The sequence below is a fragment of the Hyposmocoma kahamanoa genome, unplaced genomic scaffold (genome assembly GCF_003589595.1).
Source record: "Hyposmocoma kahamanoa isolate Upper Pololo Valley unplaced genomic scaffold, ASM358959v1 62, whole genome shotgun sequence".
NCBI classification, from domain to species: Eukaryota; Metazoa; Arthropoda; class Insecta; order Lepidoptera; family Cosmopterigidae; genus Hyposmocoma; species Hyposmocoma kahamanoa.
The window spans coordinates 6,699,589-6,717,154 of record NW_020653850.1 but is presented as its reverse complement, the minus strand read 5'-3'; the positions used below and the strand labels follow the sequence as shown (position 1 = coordinate 6,717,154).

The 17,566-nt window shown below is 35.4% G+C and overlaps 2 protein-coding genes across 4 annotated transcripts; one reads left to right on the top strand and one right to left on the bottom strand.

Annotated features, from left to right (window-relative positions):
- Positions 1 to 7,341: 7,341 nt before the first annotated feature.
- LOC113229514 (probable phospholipid hydroperoxide glutathione peroxidase) lies at positions 7,342 to 12,009 on the bottom strand. Of its 3 annotated transcripts, none has more exons than XM_026463135.1 (4): positions 11,909 to 12,009; positions 11,122 to 11,324; positions 10,443 to 10,606; positions 7,342 to 7,696 (listed from the first exon to the last, which is right to left on the bottom strand). In XM_026463135.1, exons 1-4 carry the CDS (start codon positions 11,995 to 11,997, stop codon positions 7,553 to 7,555), a joined length of 600 nt encoding a protein of 199 aa, XP_026318920.1. In that variant the 5' UTR covers positions 11,998 to 12,009; the 3' UTR covers positions 7,342 to 7,552. The 3 variants fall into 3 exon arrangements, with proteins under 3 accessions (XP_026318920.1, XP_026318922.1, XP_026318921.1); XM_026463137.1 differs by having other exon boundaries at positions 11,122 to 11,334; positions 11,909 to 11,952; XM_026463136.1 differs by lacking the exon at positions 11,909 to 12,009 and adding an exon at positions 11,485 to 11,777.
- Positions 12,010 to 12,529: 520 nt separating this feature from the next.
- LOC113229515 (iron-sulfur cluster assembly scaffold protein IscU) lies at positions 12,530 to 14,825 on the top strand. The gene is made up of 3 exons (XM_026463138.1): positions 12,530 to 12,687; positions 12,887 to 13,190; positions 14,032 to 14,825. Exons 1-3 carry the CDS (start codon positions 12,604 to 12,606, stop codon positions 14,100 to 14,102), a joined length of 459 nt encoding a protein of 152 aa, XP_026318923.1. The 5' UTR covers positions 12,530 to 12,603; the 3' UTR covers positions 14,103 to 14,825.
- The last annotated feature ends 2,741 nt before the right edge of the window (positions 14,826 to 17,566 follow it).

Sequence of the window (17,566 nt, the reverse complement as noted above, 5' to 3'; positions counted from 1 at the left end):
AAAAAATGTGCAAAATCATAAATTTCTCTCTGGTAAATTAAATACTACCCAATATTTATGTTTAAAAAAATGGAAAGGCCATGTAAGGTAATTCTTTATTCAAAAAATTAATTAAATGTAATTATAAATTTTACTTAAAATTATATAAAATAAAAAAAATAAAAATACGGGGCAAGAAAAAACATGAAAGCATATTTGTTATTATTTCGGATATATGTTTTAGACTCTAGCCTTTCTCTTCTATCATAGCTTATTATTACTGTACTTTACCTAATATCTTTTTCAGAATCAGTGATGAGTTGGTCCACTTTCAATAGACGTAGCGTCTCCTCGTCAAGCTCCTGTGGATTTTTAACCTAAGATTTTCGGTTACTGGTTATAAATGGATCGGAAGTACAAAGTAACGTGTGAAATACATCTTCATTTGTTGCAGATCTAGAGCACTTTCTTCTGTGGTGTAATCTAAATTGTTTGTACTTTTTATTACGAGATTCTTGAGCGTCTTCTGAAAGCTGTCCGATAGGTAACACTGCAAAATTATTAATTATACCTTCTCCGTGAATTAATATTTTGTGTACGGAAGATGGCATATAATACCAATCATACTTACTGACGTATATTCTTGCACTTTCCAAAGCATATTCCCAAAATATTTGGGAATCTATCGTTATGCCAGACGATAAAGCTTGAAGGATTACATAGAGTCGCTTTATCAAGATTTCATCGACTCCTGTATTTTAGCTGAGCAGGCTGCATTATAAAAAAACTTTCTCGTAGTGTTATCGTCATTGGTATTACCACCTCCTTGCCGTGGTTTATCAATTAAGTATTAATCCAAGCTCTTCTCGAAAGCGTCTTTGTACCACAGTTTTCTTCTCTTGTTCCATTTGTTTATTTTCGTCACTCGTAGCTGACTATTTTTGAAACGAAAGGTTGTAAGAAATATGCAAAATCATCTCCTTAACAATCAACGATGGACTCAAAGAATCTATTTAATTTTGAATATCGTTAACAACAGCTTTAGTTTTCTCAGGAGTTTCTTTCGAAAATTCAATTAAAATACGGCGACAGAATCTCACGAATGAAGGCGCAGGATTTTGCCAAACAACAGTACCTACCAGTCGTTTCATCAATTAATCTGATGGGAACAATAGATGCGACGAATAAGTATGAGTCTGACACAAGTTCAGACTCCTCTGGAAGTCTTTGTTTATACTCACTTTGACCAGACGAGCCATCACATCCCCATTTACTGTATAAAACCAACTGTTTCAAACCGTTTTTGTACACGGAATCTATCATCAATATCCTCGCCGTTGTGTGATCTAATAAATCTTGCAGGGATAACATTTTGGCGCATGTATTTGTAATTTCAATAGCTGATGCAGGTGGGTAACAGTTCTGTTTACTTTTTTGTACTTTGTAATAAGGTGGTAGTAAGAAACAGTTCCGTTCATCCATAACATTCTTCAAATATATTATATTATATATAATATTGAGCGCTGGTCAGATCCAATTTAATAAATAGGTACACTTAATACTTCTTGATCGCTCAGCGTTTGGATGGTATTATAGTCGTCCATCAATTTTAGCACTGATATATTTTTTTCTGCATCTGCAGACCTCAATGCATCCACGATTTTTGTCTTTTTGATTTTTTGTCTAGTTATCAAAGGTAAATTGTCCTCCGAACGTTCATAGTATTCTCGTAAAAATGTTTCTAGAGCAGATTCATTTCTCCCACCTTCAATGTAGGAAAGTATCTATTAGTTCTCGTTTCAAACATTTGAATGTACTCATTTTCAAAGGAGTTGGAAAAGTATATTCAGTAACAAACGGCTGCTTGTTTTAATAAATTTATGAATTAATGTGTCAGAGCATTATATAGTAATGGTGTAGTGTGAATAATATTGATAAATGCAACTGCATCTATATTATCTTATCGCGTTGCATTGATAAGGGTTTTTCTGCGGTTGGACATTTATTACGATTTCTTTCATATTTTTAGAAACCCAAAAAAGAACTGCAGCTGATTTTTATAAAATTTTGATAATGAATACATACGCTATGAAATAATACAAAATTCGAAGCTTCCGCAAGCTTCGCTAACAGTCACAACCTTTGATGAATTTGATAAAGATAGGTTAATGTCTCCATTTTTAATCATGATTTATTTTCTTTACATTACACAACAAATTTGAAAAATATCAACTATTTTTGACATTTACGTAAGATGTGTTTTATAGAAACATATAATAACTCATAGTTTATCTAACAAATCAATACGTAATAGGACGTCGAAAGTCCCAAAATTATACGGCAAAACGAGATGAGTACGGGAAAGGATATTTTGGATGTATTTTTATTAAATCAACATACCTATCTAATATAAAAAACCTTTAGTACAATAAAATATAACATCTAAACTATCAAATAAAATTAAATGTGTATTTCAATTAAGACATTGGTCAAAACTATTTTTGATACTCCGTTGTTCTACTATTTCAAAGCAAGTAGCCACGTGTCCAATTGTATTAAAAAAGAAGCAATCATCCGCTTAGAGACACTTTGCACGTGCGCCACTTTGGTTGGTTTCGGTTCATCTCGAAAGACCGATACGCTCCATTGCCGCTTTGTTTTGGGATCATAACTATAAATCCATGTTTCGCCACCTGTTACTATGTCCCACACCAAATTTGTATTTGACTCATGCCTATGCCTAAAGATGCCCGAATCTCATGGTATGTTCATGCATGTCTGTTTTGATTGGCGAACAGCATAGATGTTTTGTTGTACAGAGCAGTGGACGGGCGACCATCACGAAATTCGTCACTGAGATTCACACGACCGCGTTTGAATTCTGCAAACCAGCTATAAATAGTCGTCTTGCATGATGCTTCATCGCCAAAAGCAGTTTGAAGCCCAGCGAAACTCCGCTGAGCTGTTCAATTACACTTAAAGTCGTTGAAAATCATACTACGAAAATTTTCACGAGTTAAATCCATGGTGATGTAGACAATCAATTTCTAAAGTAACGCCACATTGTAAAAACAAGTGACAGTCAGATGAAACAAACTGCATTCTACAGCCAAAGAGTTCCATTTTCAAATGTTGTAATTACTTTTTAAATATTGTTTATGTAAGTGGCCAGTTCCGGAAATTTATAGCTGCTTATAGTGCGCCCTATGTATTAACCTAACAACCCATACAAATTAACTTAGGATCTTAGCCGAATGCGCTTGGAATTACAAGATCTTGATCATGAAATTCCTACTACTAAACTTGTGCCTGTCCAGTCTCTAGGCGTGTGAGCGATCCAATTTGCAACTGCAATCGGTCAACTGTTAAATAATTCAGCTTTTAAATTCTTTGATAGTTTAGTTGAGTAGGCAATGGTGACGTCTGGGATTTGAGAAATAATAAGAACCGAAAGAATCACTTTTGTAGTCCTTGCGATTTGTGCTTGAACGATTTCTTAATATAAACGTGAATGTATTATTATTTATCATTGTTGCTATATTTTTTATTTTGTGAATAAACTTTTCTTCACACACATTTATTAGTCTTGCGTCTCTCTCGAACTTGTAATAAAAGCAGTGGAAGGTCGCTGTTGTGCCGTTGGCATCATCGCGTCGGTTGTCATAGCGGAGCGGGGCCCGCGTCTATTGTTCCGCAACGCGAACAGACTGAGCTAAAAGACAGGTGTGAAGTGTGAACAATTAATATTATGTAACTACTATCGCAAAAAATAGCGGGGTTTTGTAGTTAGAGTTTTTACCAAAATTAACTTTTTATAAGTTATATGCGTTTTTAGCTTTTGAATCATTTGTGTACCTTTTTAAGCTGATAGCTCTATAGTTATTTAGTGATCAATAAATAAATATTAAATAATTAATAGTCTCCAAAAGGAATTATTTGAGTTCAATTAATCGAACAAAAATGTATAGCTTGATGTTGATGTACGTACATTTACCTAGACAAATCATACACATAAATTAAAAATGCATATCTAAAGAACCACGTATAACTTCGTATTTGTGGTGATTAAAATTTCCTGCATTTTGAATTTTGTTTTTAAGATGGAAGTCATCAACCAGTTATGTCACACAGACCGAAATATATGGTCTATGGTTTAATACGTACGTACATAGAACGTACCTGTAGCTGGTCAATAATTACCATGTCAGTCGCACAAATTAAAAACATACTGTCGGTCGGCCTTTCCATCCTCTAAGGTCGGCCGTGACTGAAATCTGTAAATGGCCCGACACATTGGTTTGTTTGCAGAAACAAATAAATGCTATTTAAATCCGAAATAATTACTAGTTTCATTTTCAACGTGTGACAATCGCAAATACCCTGGACAAAATAAGTGTGTTATGAAAATAACATAATAATAATTATGTTTTGCGTATGTTTGTCATAGGTAAATTTATGTGGTCTGTGGTAAACAGGTACGAAAATTGAAGACAATTTTTATTTTATAACTTCTCTTCAATTTGATCCGTAAATACGTATGCAATTGTAACAATTTTAATATAATTACTAACAACACATAAGTTGTACCTACTTCGAACTACAGAAAAAATAAAGGTTCTGAAAAACAAATCGAATTGCAGCGAACTAAGGCTAACTGTAATAATACCTATTTATCAACACTATGCTAAAATGCGTTAGGTACATAAATAAACACAGAAATTGAAAGAAGAAATTAATTTATGAATACCTGTAGAAATTGTACCTACTTCCGAATAATATACTAAATCCGAAAGAAAAACTAACTTACGGTGATGTCCTATGTTGTCATGTCACTCATAATATTACTTCCGCATGATGGGATCACGGAATATAAGTCACGGAAAATAAATAGCACTAATTAATGAAATGTGTTTATGGTCGCTTTTAAATTTATAGAAGTTGATTTACGATAAAAATGGTTAACAATAAGTTTCAGTCAAATATAAATTAACTTGGGTAGTAAGTACCGTATTACGTCAGCAAGATTTTGCGCAACTTTCAATATTTCATTCGGTTGTTTCCGCATCTTTATTTGCGTAAGTCTTCAGTAGCATAGCATAAGGCAGTAATATGTAAATTTTTAATAAGTTTAATTTACTTTTCGGAGCTTTTATTACTACCCTTTGAACTATATGTTGTTATTACCTTTCTAGATACATTATAGATATTAGAATTAATAACGTAAGTATACCTGTACTGGATGTATGTACATACATTACGTTATTGTTACATAGATATAATATTATTTGAATGATATTTCGTATTGTAATCGATGTCATTAAAGCTGTTATATTAAAATTATATTTGTTGTACACGACGACGCAACGTTCATAAACATAAACGTGATCAGACGCTGAGATTTTATGTTATTCTAATAAGTATATTGACTGCAAAGGACGTCGATCAACGTTTGTGTCGCAAGGCATGCCAAGTCACCCTATTTTTTAGTCTAATTTGAACGGAAGAGTACGATGTATCCGATTAGGGTGACCGCGCGCCGGCCAAACGTGTTACTGAAACGTAACCTTGTTTTTCACACGATAACGCTTATATTGCACTGCTCGTTCGTGTTAATGCATAGCAGCGCGTCCCTTATTCCAGTGTGACCATGATCGAATGGTGGAGCTACTAATTCTAAAACTTTTGTCACTATAAAACGGCCCATGCATTACCTGCACGCCCCGTCCGCCGCGCAGGCAGAAGACTGCTCACACACTATCCTGCGTATGGGCCACGTATGGAGTCTCGCAGGACGCATTGGAGGATTATTTGCACGCTGCGACTATATTCATAATCCTGCACTACGCGGCGGATGACAAGGCAGACTGCAATGCAGGATAACGACTGCCGTTTTACCGACAAATTCACGAGTTTTTTCTAGGTGCAATCAAATCTAAGCTAGGAGGCTGTGGTTCTTGATATTAAAAAAATGGCGCTGGAATAAGCTTGTTTTAGCGTGGACAGTAAAAAATCGTTATGACTTCAAAACGGAATTGTATTTTAAATTAAAATCGGCGGACCGACTAAAACTAGTTTTTTGGCGACTAGAACCGACTAAATGAGGGTTTTTTACCTGACTAATCAAATTATAAAAAGTCGAGTATGGTCATCGTTAGTCACGCTTGAATATGGGACGCAATCGCAGAATCGCCTTGCCTGGCTGCAATTTTAGGCGACATTGTGGCAGGTAAATTTTGTATATAAATAATAACAGTTCGTATATTAGTGATTTGTGAGTACATCTTATTTCGCTTTGAATGAAATTGGTGCAGAACTGTCTTAAATATTCGGTCGCGCGAGTCTTCGCGTTTGTAGTGGTCACTCGTGCTATTTAGAGGATACTCCATGCATAACGTGATTCACTTTTAAGCTTCGTGTCCCGCTGTCCCCAAAATACCTTAGAGGATGGAAAAAAAATAAAGGAATAGTCTAAGCAAAATACATAAACGCTTCGACAGAACAGGACACACGTGACGATAAATGAAAAAAAAATTAGTTTTTTTTTAATTTTTGATCATTAAACATTTTTAGTTTTTGTTTTTTTTTTAAACATATAACCTCATATAACATCAAATATTTCGTAACTAGCTATCATACTTACATGTATTTTATTATTAAAACAAAAATAAATTTACAGGGGCGTCCCCTCTGCTCTAAGGGCGTCCCGCTCCGAGGAAAACAAAATGGTCACCTTATCCATGTAATGTCCTCGAGGTCTATGCAGCACAAGCTTTTATTAAACGATTCAAAACACGGAAGAAAAAAACATGTACCTATTTATTGTTCTGTGAATTAAAATTATCCTTGCTTTAAACAAGTTCCGACAGTGCGCTACGCGCCGAAGATACAGTAGGGTAAAATTAAATTTCACCTTGCAGATTAAATTAAAGGCTTTTTTATTGATTTTCTATATAGTTTAATATCGACGATAAAAAAAAAACAAAATGCACTGTATAATATATTGTGCACCCGAAGACAACAGAAACAATATTAAAATTTTACAACATAACTAAATTAACATTTCCAGATTATCATTCTCAGTACAATTAATAACATATTTTTCCATATTCAATATACATGGATTGACCATACTACTACTACGTATTGTACTTCTTATCATCACAATGTTGCAGGAATGATTTCCTGGTAGCCAAGAAAACGATCAATTCTGAATATAAAAATAAAGCAAGTCGTGCACTTCGACAAAGCCCACCAGCAGATGCATTTGTGGTTCAATTATTTAAAAAAAGGCTCTAATGTGCACAGTGTATTAATAGTTCCTCAAAAGTGCTTCAAACAATCAGTGTTGCTTATGGACCCAGAGAATGAAAGGCTTTATAATAAGCTTAAGAATTACGTAAAAATATATGACATGTTAATAGCTTGCAAAGTAATAAAAACAATAATACAATAGTATTTGCGATTTTAGACTAACGCAAATAACCCTCTAACAATTATATCTTTTCTCACTTCACTCGGAATATACTTTACTTACTTCCCTTATTTAAAATTTAGTAATGATTTCGTATCCATTTTACCAGTACTTCTCAAGCGATTTTACCAGCGATGCGGGGTCGGTGTTGGGTCCATGGCGTTCGACTGGCACGCCATTTTTGTCAATGATAAATTTAGTGAAGTTCCACTTGATGAAATTGCCCAAGGTGCCACCTTGCTTGTGCTGGTACAGACAAATAAATTTAAAAATATTGGTATATACCTGCGACAAAATGTTAGTTAATATTCATGAATAAAAAAACAGTTTCTACATTTGCAATAGTAAGCAAGGACCTTAATGCCGCAAATGTATTGCTGGTCGTAGGTGTTATAAATATACCTCCTGTGCCTGTGATAGCGTTTTGACTCTCCCTACTATTAAATCCGGATCACTGATCAGACAGGTTCTGCACGCACAGAACCTGACCATCAGTAATTTTGTTTGTTAAAAAAAAGAAAAAAAAAAGATAAATAATAATCTAGATAGCGATGCAAAATAGTCAAGTATATTTCCATAAAAATAACTGATTACAACAGCACAACAGCTGTGTGTTCTCAGAGAAACAACCCTGTATCTAAATAGTTACCCCATGTATTTATATTTAAACTGCAAGGTCGTGGAAATCAATAACCACCTAATGGCAGCAATACCTTGTCAATATTTAATCAAAACACTGATAGTTATGTCTGATAATAAAAGTTATTACACTTTTTTAATTGTAACGTAATCGATAACGATATTTTTTGCTTTATAATAGTACAGTTTTATTATTTTACGTTTTGTTTATAAATGAATGAAGCAATGTTATTGAAGGCTGATGAAAATGGTGATGGCAATTGAGGAAAAGAATATTGTTAAATTTATTGACACAGGACAATTAAACAGATTGTTATTACATACAAGGTCATTTAATATCAACGATTAATTGTTGATATGCAAAGGAGGCTTGATTATTTCATTTACCTACGTATTTCATAGGGAAATGCTATTGCATATGCAGCTATTGCATTGTCATAACACCTGTACTGGGCTTTAAATTGGATCACTGATTAGTTTTTTTTTTATAACATCAAGTGATGGGACGAACGAGTCGTGCGCCTGACGGTAAGCTACATGCCTGTCCATGACAGTTACAATGCCACTCAGAGCTTTAAATTGCAAAGATTTGAGGGGCACTATCACTGCGCCCGTCACCCTGAGACATAAATTGACAAGTCCTATGTGCCTGTAATTTCAGCAGCACCCTTACTCTTCAAAACCGGAACACAGTAATGCTGACATTACTGCTTGGTGGCAGAAATAGGTAAGATGGCAGTACTACCCTGGACGAACTCTTACACAACGAGCTCTACTGCTATTAAACTAAAAAACTAAGAATGTACCTAGTACCTTCTTTTTTGACGTCAGCTACACCTACTACATAATTACAATGCAAAAGGAGAATGGGCGCCCATTTTCCTTTAATCTAATAAGTGTAATTAAGTAGTTACTTTTATTTTTTTTTAAATTATAAAGTGACGGGACGGAAGTAGGGCCGTGCCATTCAGTTTTAAAACGCAACGATCCAAAGGGTACCGCCACCGCGCCTGTCACCCTGAGACATAAATTGACAATCCCATGTGCCTGTAATTGCACCAGCACCTTACCCTTCAAAACCGGAATGTAGTAATAGTCATATTACTGCTTGGCGGTCGAAACAGGTAACGTGGCAATACCTACTTCCCTGGACGAACTCTCACAATGAGCTCTACTGTTACTAAATGTTAATACAGTTTACGGATGGAATTACAATTTATTGTTGCATGATTTGAGATTGAAGAAACAAGTCAAATCTATAATTAATTATTCAAGAGGGTATGAAGTAGAGAAGTATGCAAAATTCGTCTATGAAGATATAAGGTCCTTATACTGGTAAGACCTATTATTAAGTTGAAAAGTCCCATGTGTTTGTAATTTCACCAGCAGCACCCATCAAGACCGCAATGCAGCAATGCTCACATTACTGCTTGGCGGCAGAATAGGGAGTGTCATGCTTAATTTCGACTCGACAGTACTTTGACTATACATTAATTGGATAGAACACTACTTCGACAAAACATATGTTCGACAGGTCACCCGACCGACGACAGTACTACTGCTTCGACAACACTAACATTCGGTAGGCCACTACACCGACAGAAAACTAATTCGACACCACATATACATATTCGACAGGTCACTATTCAGACAGACCACGTAATCGATAAATAACTGCTTAACAAGTTATTAATTATTTCTCAGATATATATTTATACATACGAGATATTCCGCTCAAGAATGAGGTGGTCTCTAAGTAGTCTCTCAGTACAGGAAATATTTATATTAAATATTGATGTTGCGTCGGAATAGTGACCTATCAAATGTTTGTGTTGTCGAAGCAGTGTTCTGTCGGACTAGTGACCTGTCGATGATGTGTTTTGTCGAAGTAGCGTTCTGTCGAATTAATGTGTATTCGAAGTAATGTCAAGTCGCAATAGTGTTTGTCGAAATTAAGGGTCGTATTCCAGAACTCTACTCAATACTCAAGTCAGGACTTGAGTATTGCAGTGAGCACTGAAAATCATACTGAAGTCCTTGCCATTAGAGTCGTATTTCCAGTGCTTGAAATCATACTGAAGTCTGCTCAAATCCTGACTGCATTGAGTAGAGTTCTGGAATACGACCCTAAGTATGACACTCAGAAATAGGTAAGGTTGCAATACTTCCCTGGACAAACTCTTTCAGAAGGACCTCTAATACTATTTATAATATAATATAGGTTAAGTTATGAGCAGGCACGACTTTTCCTTTAGACGACACTTGTTAGGCAAAGCTGTATGTATATTAATGTCAGAACTTAATACTAGTGTCGCAACATCAGGAACCCAAGTAACTTAAAAAAACTACGCACCTTCAAAAACTTCCACAGTGGTGATGCATTATCACCATTGACATCAATCTTCTGAAATAGATCGAACTTGACATTCTTTTTTGATGCAAAACTGCAGATCGCTTCAGGGTCCCCAGGCTCCTGGCCTGCAAACTGGTTGCAAGGAAACGCTAGAATGCGAAGACCTTGTAACACAAAATAAAAATTGGGTAAAGTAATGGAATATTTCAGGCTTTCTTGAATTACAGCATAAATAAATTAAAACAAACTAGAAATGTTTATATTTTTTTAATAGTTGTATTTATTTTTAAATAGGTAGCCAGTTAGTGGTGGTGTATTGGGTCATCGAAAAATTTTCATTTAAAAAAAATCATAATTTTCAGAAAAATAAATATTGTTCCCAATTATTTTTCCACATTTGACAATGACACCTGTCAAAAGTTGAATAGGTATACGGAACTCATGGAATTTGTTAAAAATTAAATAAGGCAAGCAGGGTTTAGAAACTTACATTTAGCTATGTTCATGAAATTTTTTTTTAATCATGCTATAAATATTTTTTAAACCTTAAAAATTTTTTTAACCTTATTTTCTGAAAATTTTCCCAACTCTGGCTAATATTTTAAAACATGTTTGTAGAAGCAACAACACTAGCAACTGACCTATCACAATAGAATCATGTTAATTCTATTCACCTCACCTTTGCTCTCTGCGTACTGCTCATACAACTCATTGAGTGACTTGTAATTGCTCGCTGTGAGCCCACACTCAGACGCGACATTCACGATAATACACACATGACCTTTGTACACATCCAGTTTCACATCCTCTCCTCTGATATTCTTCACAGTAAACTCGTGAATCGAAGTCGCCGTCTTGTAGTCCGGATTCTCTGCCATTTTTCTAGACAGACCTAAATTTGTTATTAAGAGCTAAAGCAAGTACTTACTTAAGTGAACTACTATTTAGACTCGCCGTTATATCTACATTTTATTTTGTTTTTATATAAAGGTCTGCAATTTATTTTGCTTCAAACATGCGAACTTAAGCATTTATTATTTACATATTTATAAGCCCACTATTTGTAGGGTGAAGAATATTCCATTCCAATTCCAATTTCTCTAGAATGGCTCCTCAGGTCAAAATATAGGTTTTGTAATGAGTCGAGTTCTGGAATACGGCCCTCAGAATGGCTCCATCAATTGCCACGACGATTCTGGCAATGTCAGGGTTAAATGACTATTTACAGTATTTCGGTAAAATTATTATAAAAAATTATAGCGAACGACGACGCCAATGCCTAACTGAAGAAAAAAACCTAAAATATTTCCCTAGAAAATTGACATTTATACAAATACAAAATGACAGGCCGGTGTTTTGACATAAAAATAGTGATGCTGAGATTACGCCGAAACCATTCAATTATTGCATAACTTTTTTATAATGGAAATACTTATTAGAAATTCAGAAAAATATAAGTTACTTACACAGCACTTATGTTGGCCCGAGATATGCACAAAACGTTACCAACGATCGGTGCGACAAGCCGGGAAAAGCCTCGAAATGCGATTGTCATGTTTGATTGTAGATCGTAATAAAACCTGTTTTGTAACCAATGGTACTCTCGAATACTGTGGTGGATAAATTAAATTTTATTGGTACTATTGCTTTTGAACTCTGAATATTTTTAAACATAAAAAATTAAAATGTATTAAACTTCTAATAATTATATGTTTGTTATTTGTTACAATATTTATAATTTTTATACATTTATTCTTGTAAATGAGTACTTTTCGATTTTGAAAGTTTTTTAGGTTTTGAACTCACATGAAAAACGTCAAACTGACATTTAGGGAAGCTCTTAAATCGTGTATTAATTTTATCTAGCTTGAGTTTACATTTTTTTAAATTAATTATAATTATCAATAATATAAGTAGAACATTAGTTTAAATATGTAGAAGTTTTATTTATATTGTTCAGAATATTTTCAAAATATGTAATCTGAGCACATAAAGTGTTTAGGTCATAAGATAAACATCGTAATGCGACAACTGGACTAGTGTTCTTGAACGTACCGTCGAAGTCTTTCTGTGTGTCTCTCTCTCTCTGTCAATGCGTAGAACCTTGCAGAAATAAATTGATGTGATTTAAAATAAAGAGAAATTCAGATTGTCCATAACAATGTCGGCTTTACTTTCTAATATTCGCAGATGTGTGAGCCTTAATAATGTTGGAGTCGTCCAAGCAGCCATGTACCATGCTAAGGTAACTTAGTTTATCATTGTGCAAGAGTATCTATTTGCTACGGAACGACGCAATGAGCTAAAAAAATATTATGCACATGTTTACTTATCGAGTCGTGACTAGTGTTCTATTATCATAACTTCAACAAATTTTATTATTAATGACTTTTCTATATCTTCGTCGATGAAAACATACCTATCTAAATTGTTATATGTTGTAGGTTATTGACCATTACGAAAACCCTCGCAATGTTGGTTCCATGGATAAAAAGGATAAGAGTGTAGGCACGGGTTTGGTCGGAGCTCCTGCTTGCGGCGATGTCATGAAGTTGCAGATCAAAGTCGACGAAAATGGAAAGATAATTGACGCTAAGTTCAAAACTTTCGGCTGTGGGTCTGCTATTGCATCAAGTTCGTTAGCTACTGAATGGGTGAAGGGGAAAACCGTAGATGAAGCTCTGACGATTAAGAATACTGATATTGCTAAAGAGTTATCTCTTCCCCCTGTCAAACTGCATTGTTCAAGTAAGTATTATTATCAAGTAAGTTGCATTTACTTAGACCAAGTGGGTAGCAATACTAAACACATGAGTGTTTTTTTTTTGATACATAATTCATATTTAATTGTTAATTCATTGTGCTAGACTTAAAAAATTGCTGGCATTGAAAAAAATGTCTTTCAGCTTCCATTTCTACACTTATCTCATCCATCTGGAAAGACTGTAATATAATTTTTGCCAGAAGTCCACTCAGGCATAATTTAAGGGTTATTTTAGTCCTTTAAATATAGGATTGATAATGTAATGATTTAGAGTCCAGTTACCATGCTTTTAAGTACATTAATGGTGAATCGGAATTCTATTTACTAGGCAACAACATTAAATTCCTCAGAATAATAAGGTCGCCGTGTAGATCAAAGACAAGCCAGCCCAGGACGCTCACTTAAGTTCAAACGTAAAATCTAAATAAATAAAGTTTACTTTGCCATGTTGTGTTCAATAAATGCGCCCTAAGGTTTTCCTGCCATCTACACAAGTATAGTTTGGTTTCTATAAGAAGAGGTACTTTGAGACAAGACCCCCCCAAATAGCTAGATTAATCCACAGGGATTGACATTACAAGGCTGATACTGATACCTAAGGCTTTATTAAAAACAAGATTAAAAAGAAAATAAAAAGATAAATGTAATAATTTTCCATAAGATTAAGCAACTTGTTTCTTTAATTGAAAATTTTTGATGTAGTCAAAAACATAAAATTAAAAAAAAATGTGTGGTTAATTAAATTAAGAGCAAATATTATCAAGTTGAACATATTAAATCTCCTCAGTTGTTGAGAGCAATTTGTAAGTAAATATTATTTTCCAGTGTTAGCAGAAGACGCAATCAAGGCAGCTTTATCTGACTATAGAATCAAACAACAAGACAAGAAGGAATAGACATTGACTTGTAATGATTTGGAACAGATCTGTGATTGCTGATTGGACAGAAATACATGACTTTTGAATTAAACTATAAATTATAATTAGTTTTATTTAGAAGTACCATAAGTTTGAAATAAAAGTGGAAATGTGACTTCAACATACTCTGTATTGTCTGAAAACCAGAAATACTGAAATACTTTTTAAAAAACATTTAATTCTGTCTGCCTCCTTGAACATAAACAGATTGCTATAGTTTTAATGTGGCTTAGAACAAAGAGTCTTGTGAAGCTCATCTATCTCAGTTGCATTTCGGCAGATTGTGTGCACTGGCCCACCATCTTTCACCTTTAAATGGCTCAAGCCATGCTCATCTTCAACTCTTCAAGTGTCAGAATATTTCATATTTCTACAAGTCATAAAAACTCTTGTATTTCTTTCCAAAGATTGTATATGCTAGACATTTTAGTAGAGTTAGGCGAGTTTTATTCATTTAAGTTAGTAATGATCAATGCAATTTTTTTCTCAAACAAGACATAGTGTGAATTCCAGTAGTTGAAGAGGGTAGACTAATTTAACAGCTCGAAAGTTAAGTCTTCTGTCTTTTTTGTACTGATAGCTAAAGAACAGTTGCACTTAATTTAAAATAATCATAGTAATTGTTAAAATTTAGGTAGTCTGTATTTGATGATTTTTGTTTTCAATAAATAGTTTCTAGTAAGCTTAATTTGATGGTTTTATTTAAAATTTAGTTACTTCGATTATATCCTAAGTCCTAAAAGTACTTTTTCAACTCCTGTATTATAATTTCATAAACCATATCACGTCGTTACCACGTCGCGTCCGATCGGCTGGTCTGGAAATCTTTAGGGGAGGCCTATGTTTAGCAGTGAACGTCTTCCGGCTGATATGATGATGATGAAACCATATCACAAAGGCGCTTTTATTAGCTCTGAACCAAAATTCCATTGTCTATGGTACTCGCCACTGAACTGAATATTTTTTATCAGTTCTGCTTAGAGAACTTTATGGAGTTTCAAAAAAAGAACGTGGTGTTTTGCTAATTAAAAATGTCCTTAGAATAACGGCTCTATATTTGTGAAATTAATAATTTTATGAATACCTCAAAGTGTTACATAACAAGTACAGGGGCGTAACCATTTGGCAAAAAATTGTTATTTCAAAGCAATATAAAAGTTCAAATTACTGTACTCAAACGCTCTATTGCATCCCGGTATAATATTTCAAACATCATAGATCAAGACAACCTGAATCCCTGAATTGTCATCCTGTGTAATAAAACTAGACATGAGCGCCGATAATAGATCAACCGGCGGCGGCGCGCCGACAAAACAATATTTAAGAAGTAATTACAACATTTGAAAATGGAACTCTTTGGCTGTAGAAGACAGTTTGTTTCATATGACTGTCACTTGTATTTACATTATGGCGTCATTTTAAAAATTGGTTGTTTACATCACCATGGATTTAATGCGTGAAAATTTTCGTAGCATGATTTTCTACGACTTTAAGTGTAACTTAACAGCTCAGCGGAGCTTCGCTCGGCTTCAAACTGCTTTTGGCGATGAAGCACCATGCAAGACGACCATTTATAGCTGGTTTGCAGAATTCAAACGCGGTCATGTGAATCTCAGTGACGAATTTCGTGGTGGTCGCCCGTCCACTGCTGTGAACAACAAAAACATCGATGCTGTGCGCCGTATGATCAAAACAGACAGGCATGAGACATACATACAATGCGATTTGCATCTTTAGGCATAGTTATGGGTCAAATACAATCAATAGGTGCTACACAAACATTTGGGTGTGAAAAAGCTGTGCTCTCCGTGGATCCGACACAATTTGACTGAGGCTCAAAACACGGATCACATCACTTGGTGCAATGCCATGCTTACCAGATTCAACGAAGGGGCGCGGGCGTCGAATTGGGTATGGGACATAGTAACAGGTGACGAAACATTGATTTATAGTTACAATCCCAAAACAAAGCAGCAATCGAGCGTATGGGTCTTTTGAGATGAGCCGAAACCAACCAAAGTGGCGCGCATGCAAAATGCCTCTAAGCGGATGATTGCTTCTTTTTTTTTAATAAAACTGGACACGTGGCTACTGTTGCTTTGGAGAATCGTTGTACCGTGAATAGTGATTGGTACACGACTATTTATTTGCCGGAAGTTATTGACAAACTCCGTAAAAATAACCGTAAATGCCGTATCATCTTGCATCATGATAATGCCAATTCTCATATGGCCAGACAGATAAATGAATTTTTGAAAGTGAACAACGTTGACCTTATGAGCCATCCCACATACAGTCCCGACCTGGCACCTTGTGACTTTTATTTATTCCCAAAAATTGAGAACCAGTTACGCGGTCAACGATTTTCATCACCTGAAGAAGCTGTCGAAGAGTATGAAAAATATGTTTTAGACATTGTCACGGAGCAGTGGCTATGTTGAGTGTGTGCGTTATTAACTTATAGTGCTTATAGTACGTATTTTCTATGGTAATGAAATTTTTATCAGTTCGATCAGGCGCTCCGATCGTACGCACGCACACGCTTCCATATTGTGTATGCGTAGTGAAAATGGCGACGCCAGAAATTGACAAATTAATTTTTTAAACAAAACATCTTTAAATATAAAGTCACTAACTAACTTTTGTCGACTATCTATGTCACCTCTGCTGAGGCCGGAAGGCACGCTGGCTTACATTGCAGACGACAGGGCAAATCTTTTTGCCTCACTCTTTGCAAATGTTCGCGTCTGGATCTAATCTTACCTCAGTCTGGCTGCACTATGGCGCAAATTTGCATACGCCAAAAAGGGGTACTTACAAATCTTTGGAATCTAGACGTGAATCCTGCGTAACTGTGCGCCTGAGTTGTCTCCTGTTCTCACACGCCTGTACCGCTTCTCACTTGAGACTGGTGTAGTTCCCAGGTCGTGAAAGCTTGCACACGTGCAACCAGTGCCGAAAAAGGGAAGCAGAGCTGACCTTGTCAACTATAGACCAATCTCAGTCACTTCCATACTCTGCAAGACTATGGAACGCGTACTCAACAACCGTCTCCTGTCGTACCTTGAAGACAACGACCTCCTCAGTGATCGCCAGTACGGATTCCAACGAGGGCGATCGTCTTGTGTATGCCTGTCACATATGGAGCGAGGCTATAGAAAAGTAAGGCGAATCACTTGCAGGGTCTTTGGACATTTCTAAAGCCTTTGACAGGGTCTGGCACGCAAGCCTTTTGAGTAAGCTTCCCTCTTATGGGCTTCTCACTGAACTTTGTCTGAGTCTATGGTTAGCCGTTTGGATTTGACACTCCAGGCAGTCTCCGATTGGGGCGATGCTAATCTTGTCAAATTTAACGCTACCAAAATTCAGGCGTGTCTATTCTTCACAAAACGGAGTCCCTTCGAGCTGACTCCGACTTTTCGCGATATATCCATACCGATAGC

Excerpts from the sequence above, each read along its gene's own strand:
- LOC113229515 (XM_026463138.1), top strand. The coding sequence starts at position 12,604 with ATGTCGGCTTTACTTTCTAATATTCGCAGATGTGTGAGCCTTAATAAT. Across the intron at positions 12,688-12,886 it reads CAGCCATGTACCATGCTAAG|GTTATTGACCATTACGAAAA; the intron begins GTAACTTAGTTT and ends TATATGTTGTAG. Across the intron at positions 13,191-14,031 it reads TGTCAAACTGCATTGTTCAA|TGTTAGCAGAAGACGCAATC; the intron begins GTAAGTATTATT and ends ATTATTTTCCAG.
- LOC113229514 (XM_026463135.1), bottom strand. The coding sequence starts at position 11,997 with ATGACAATCGCATTTCGAGGCTTTTCCCGGCTTGTCGCACCGATCGTT. Across the intron at positions 11,325-11,908 it reads CGGGCCAACATAAGTGCTGT|AAAAATGGCAGAGAATCCGG; the intron begins GTAAGTAACTTA and ends AGGTCTGTCTAG. Across the intron at positions 10,607-11,121 it reads GCAGTACGCAGAGAGCAAAG|GTCTTCGCATTCTAGCGTTT; the intron begins GTGAGGTGAATA and ends TTGTGTTACAAG.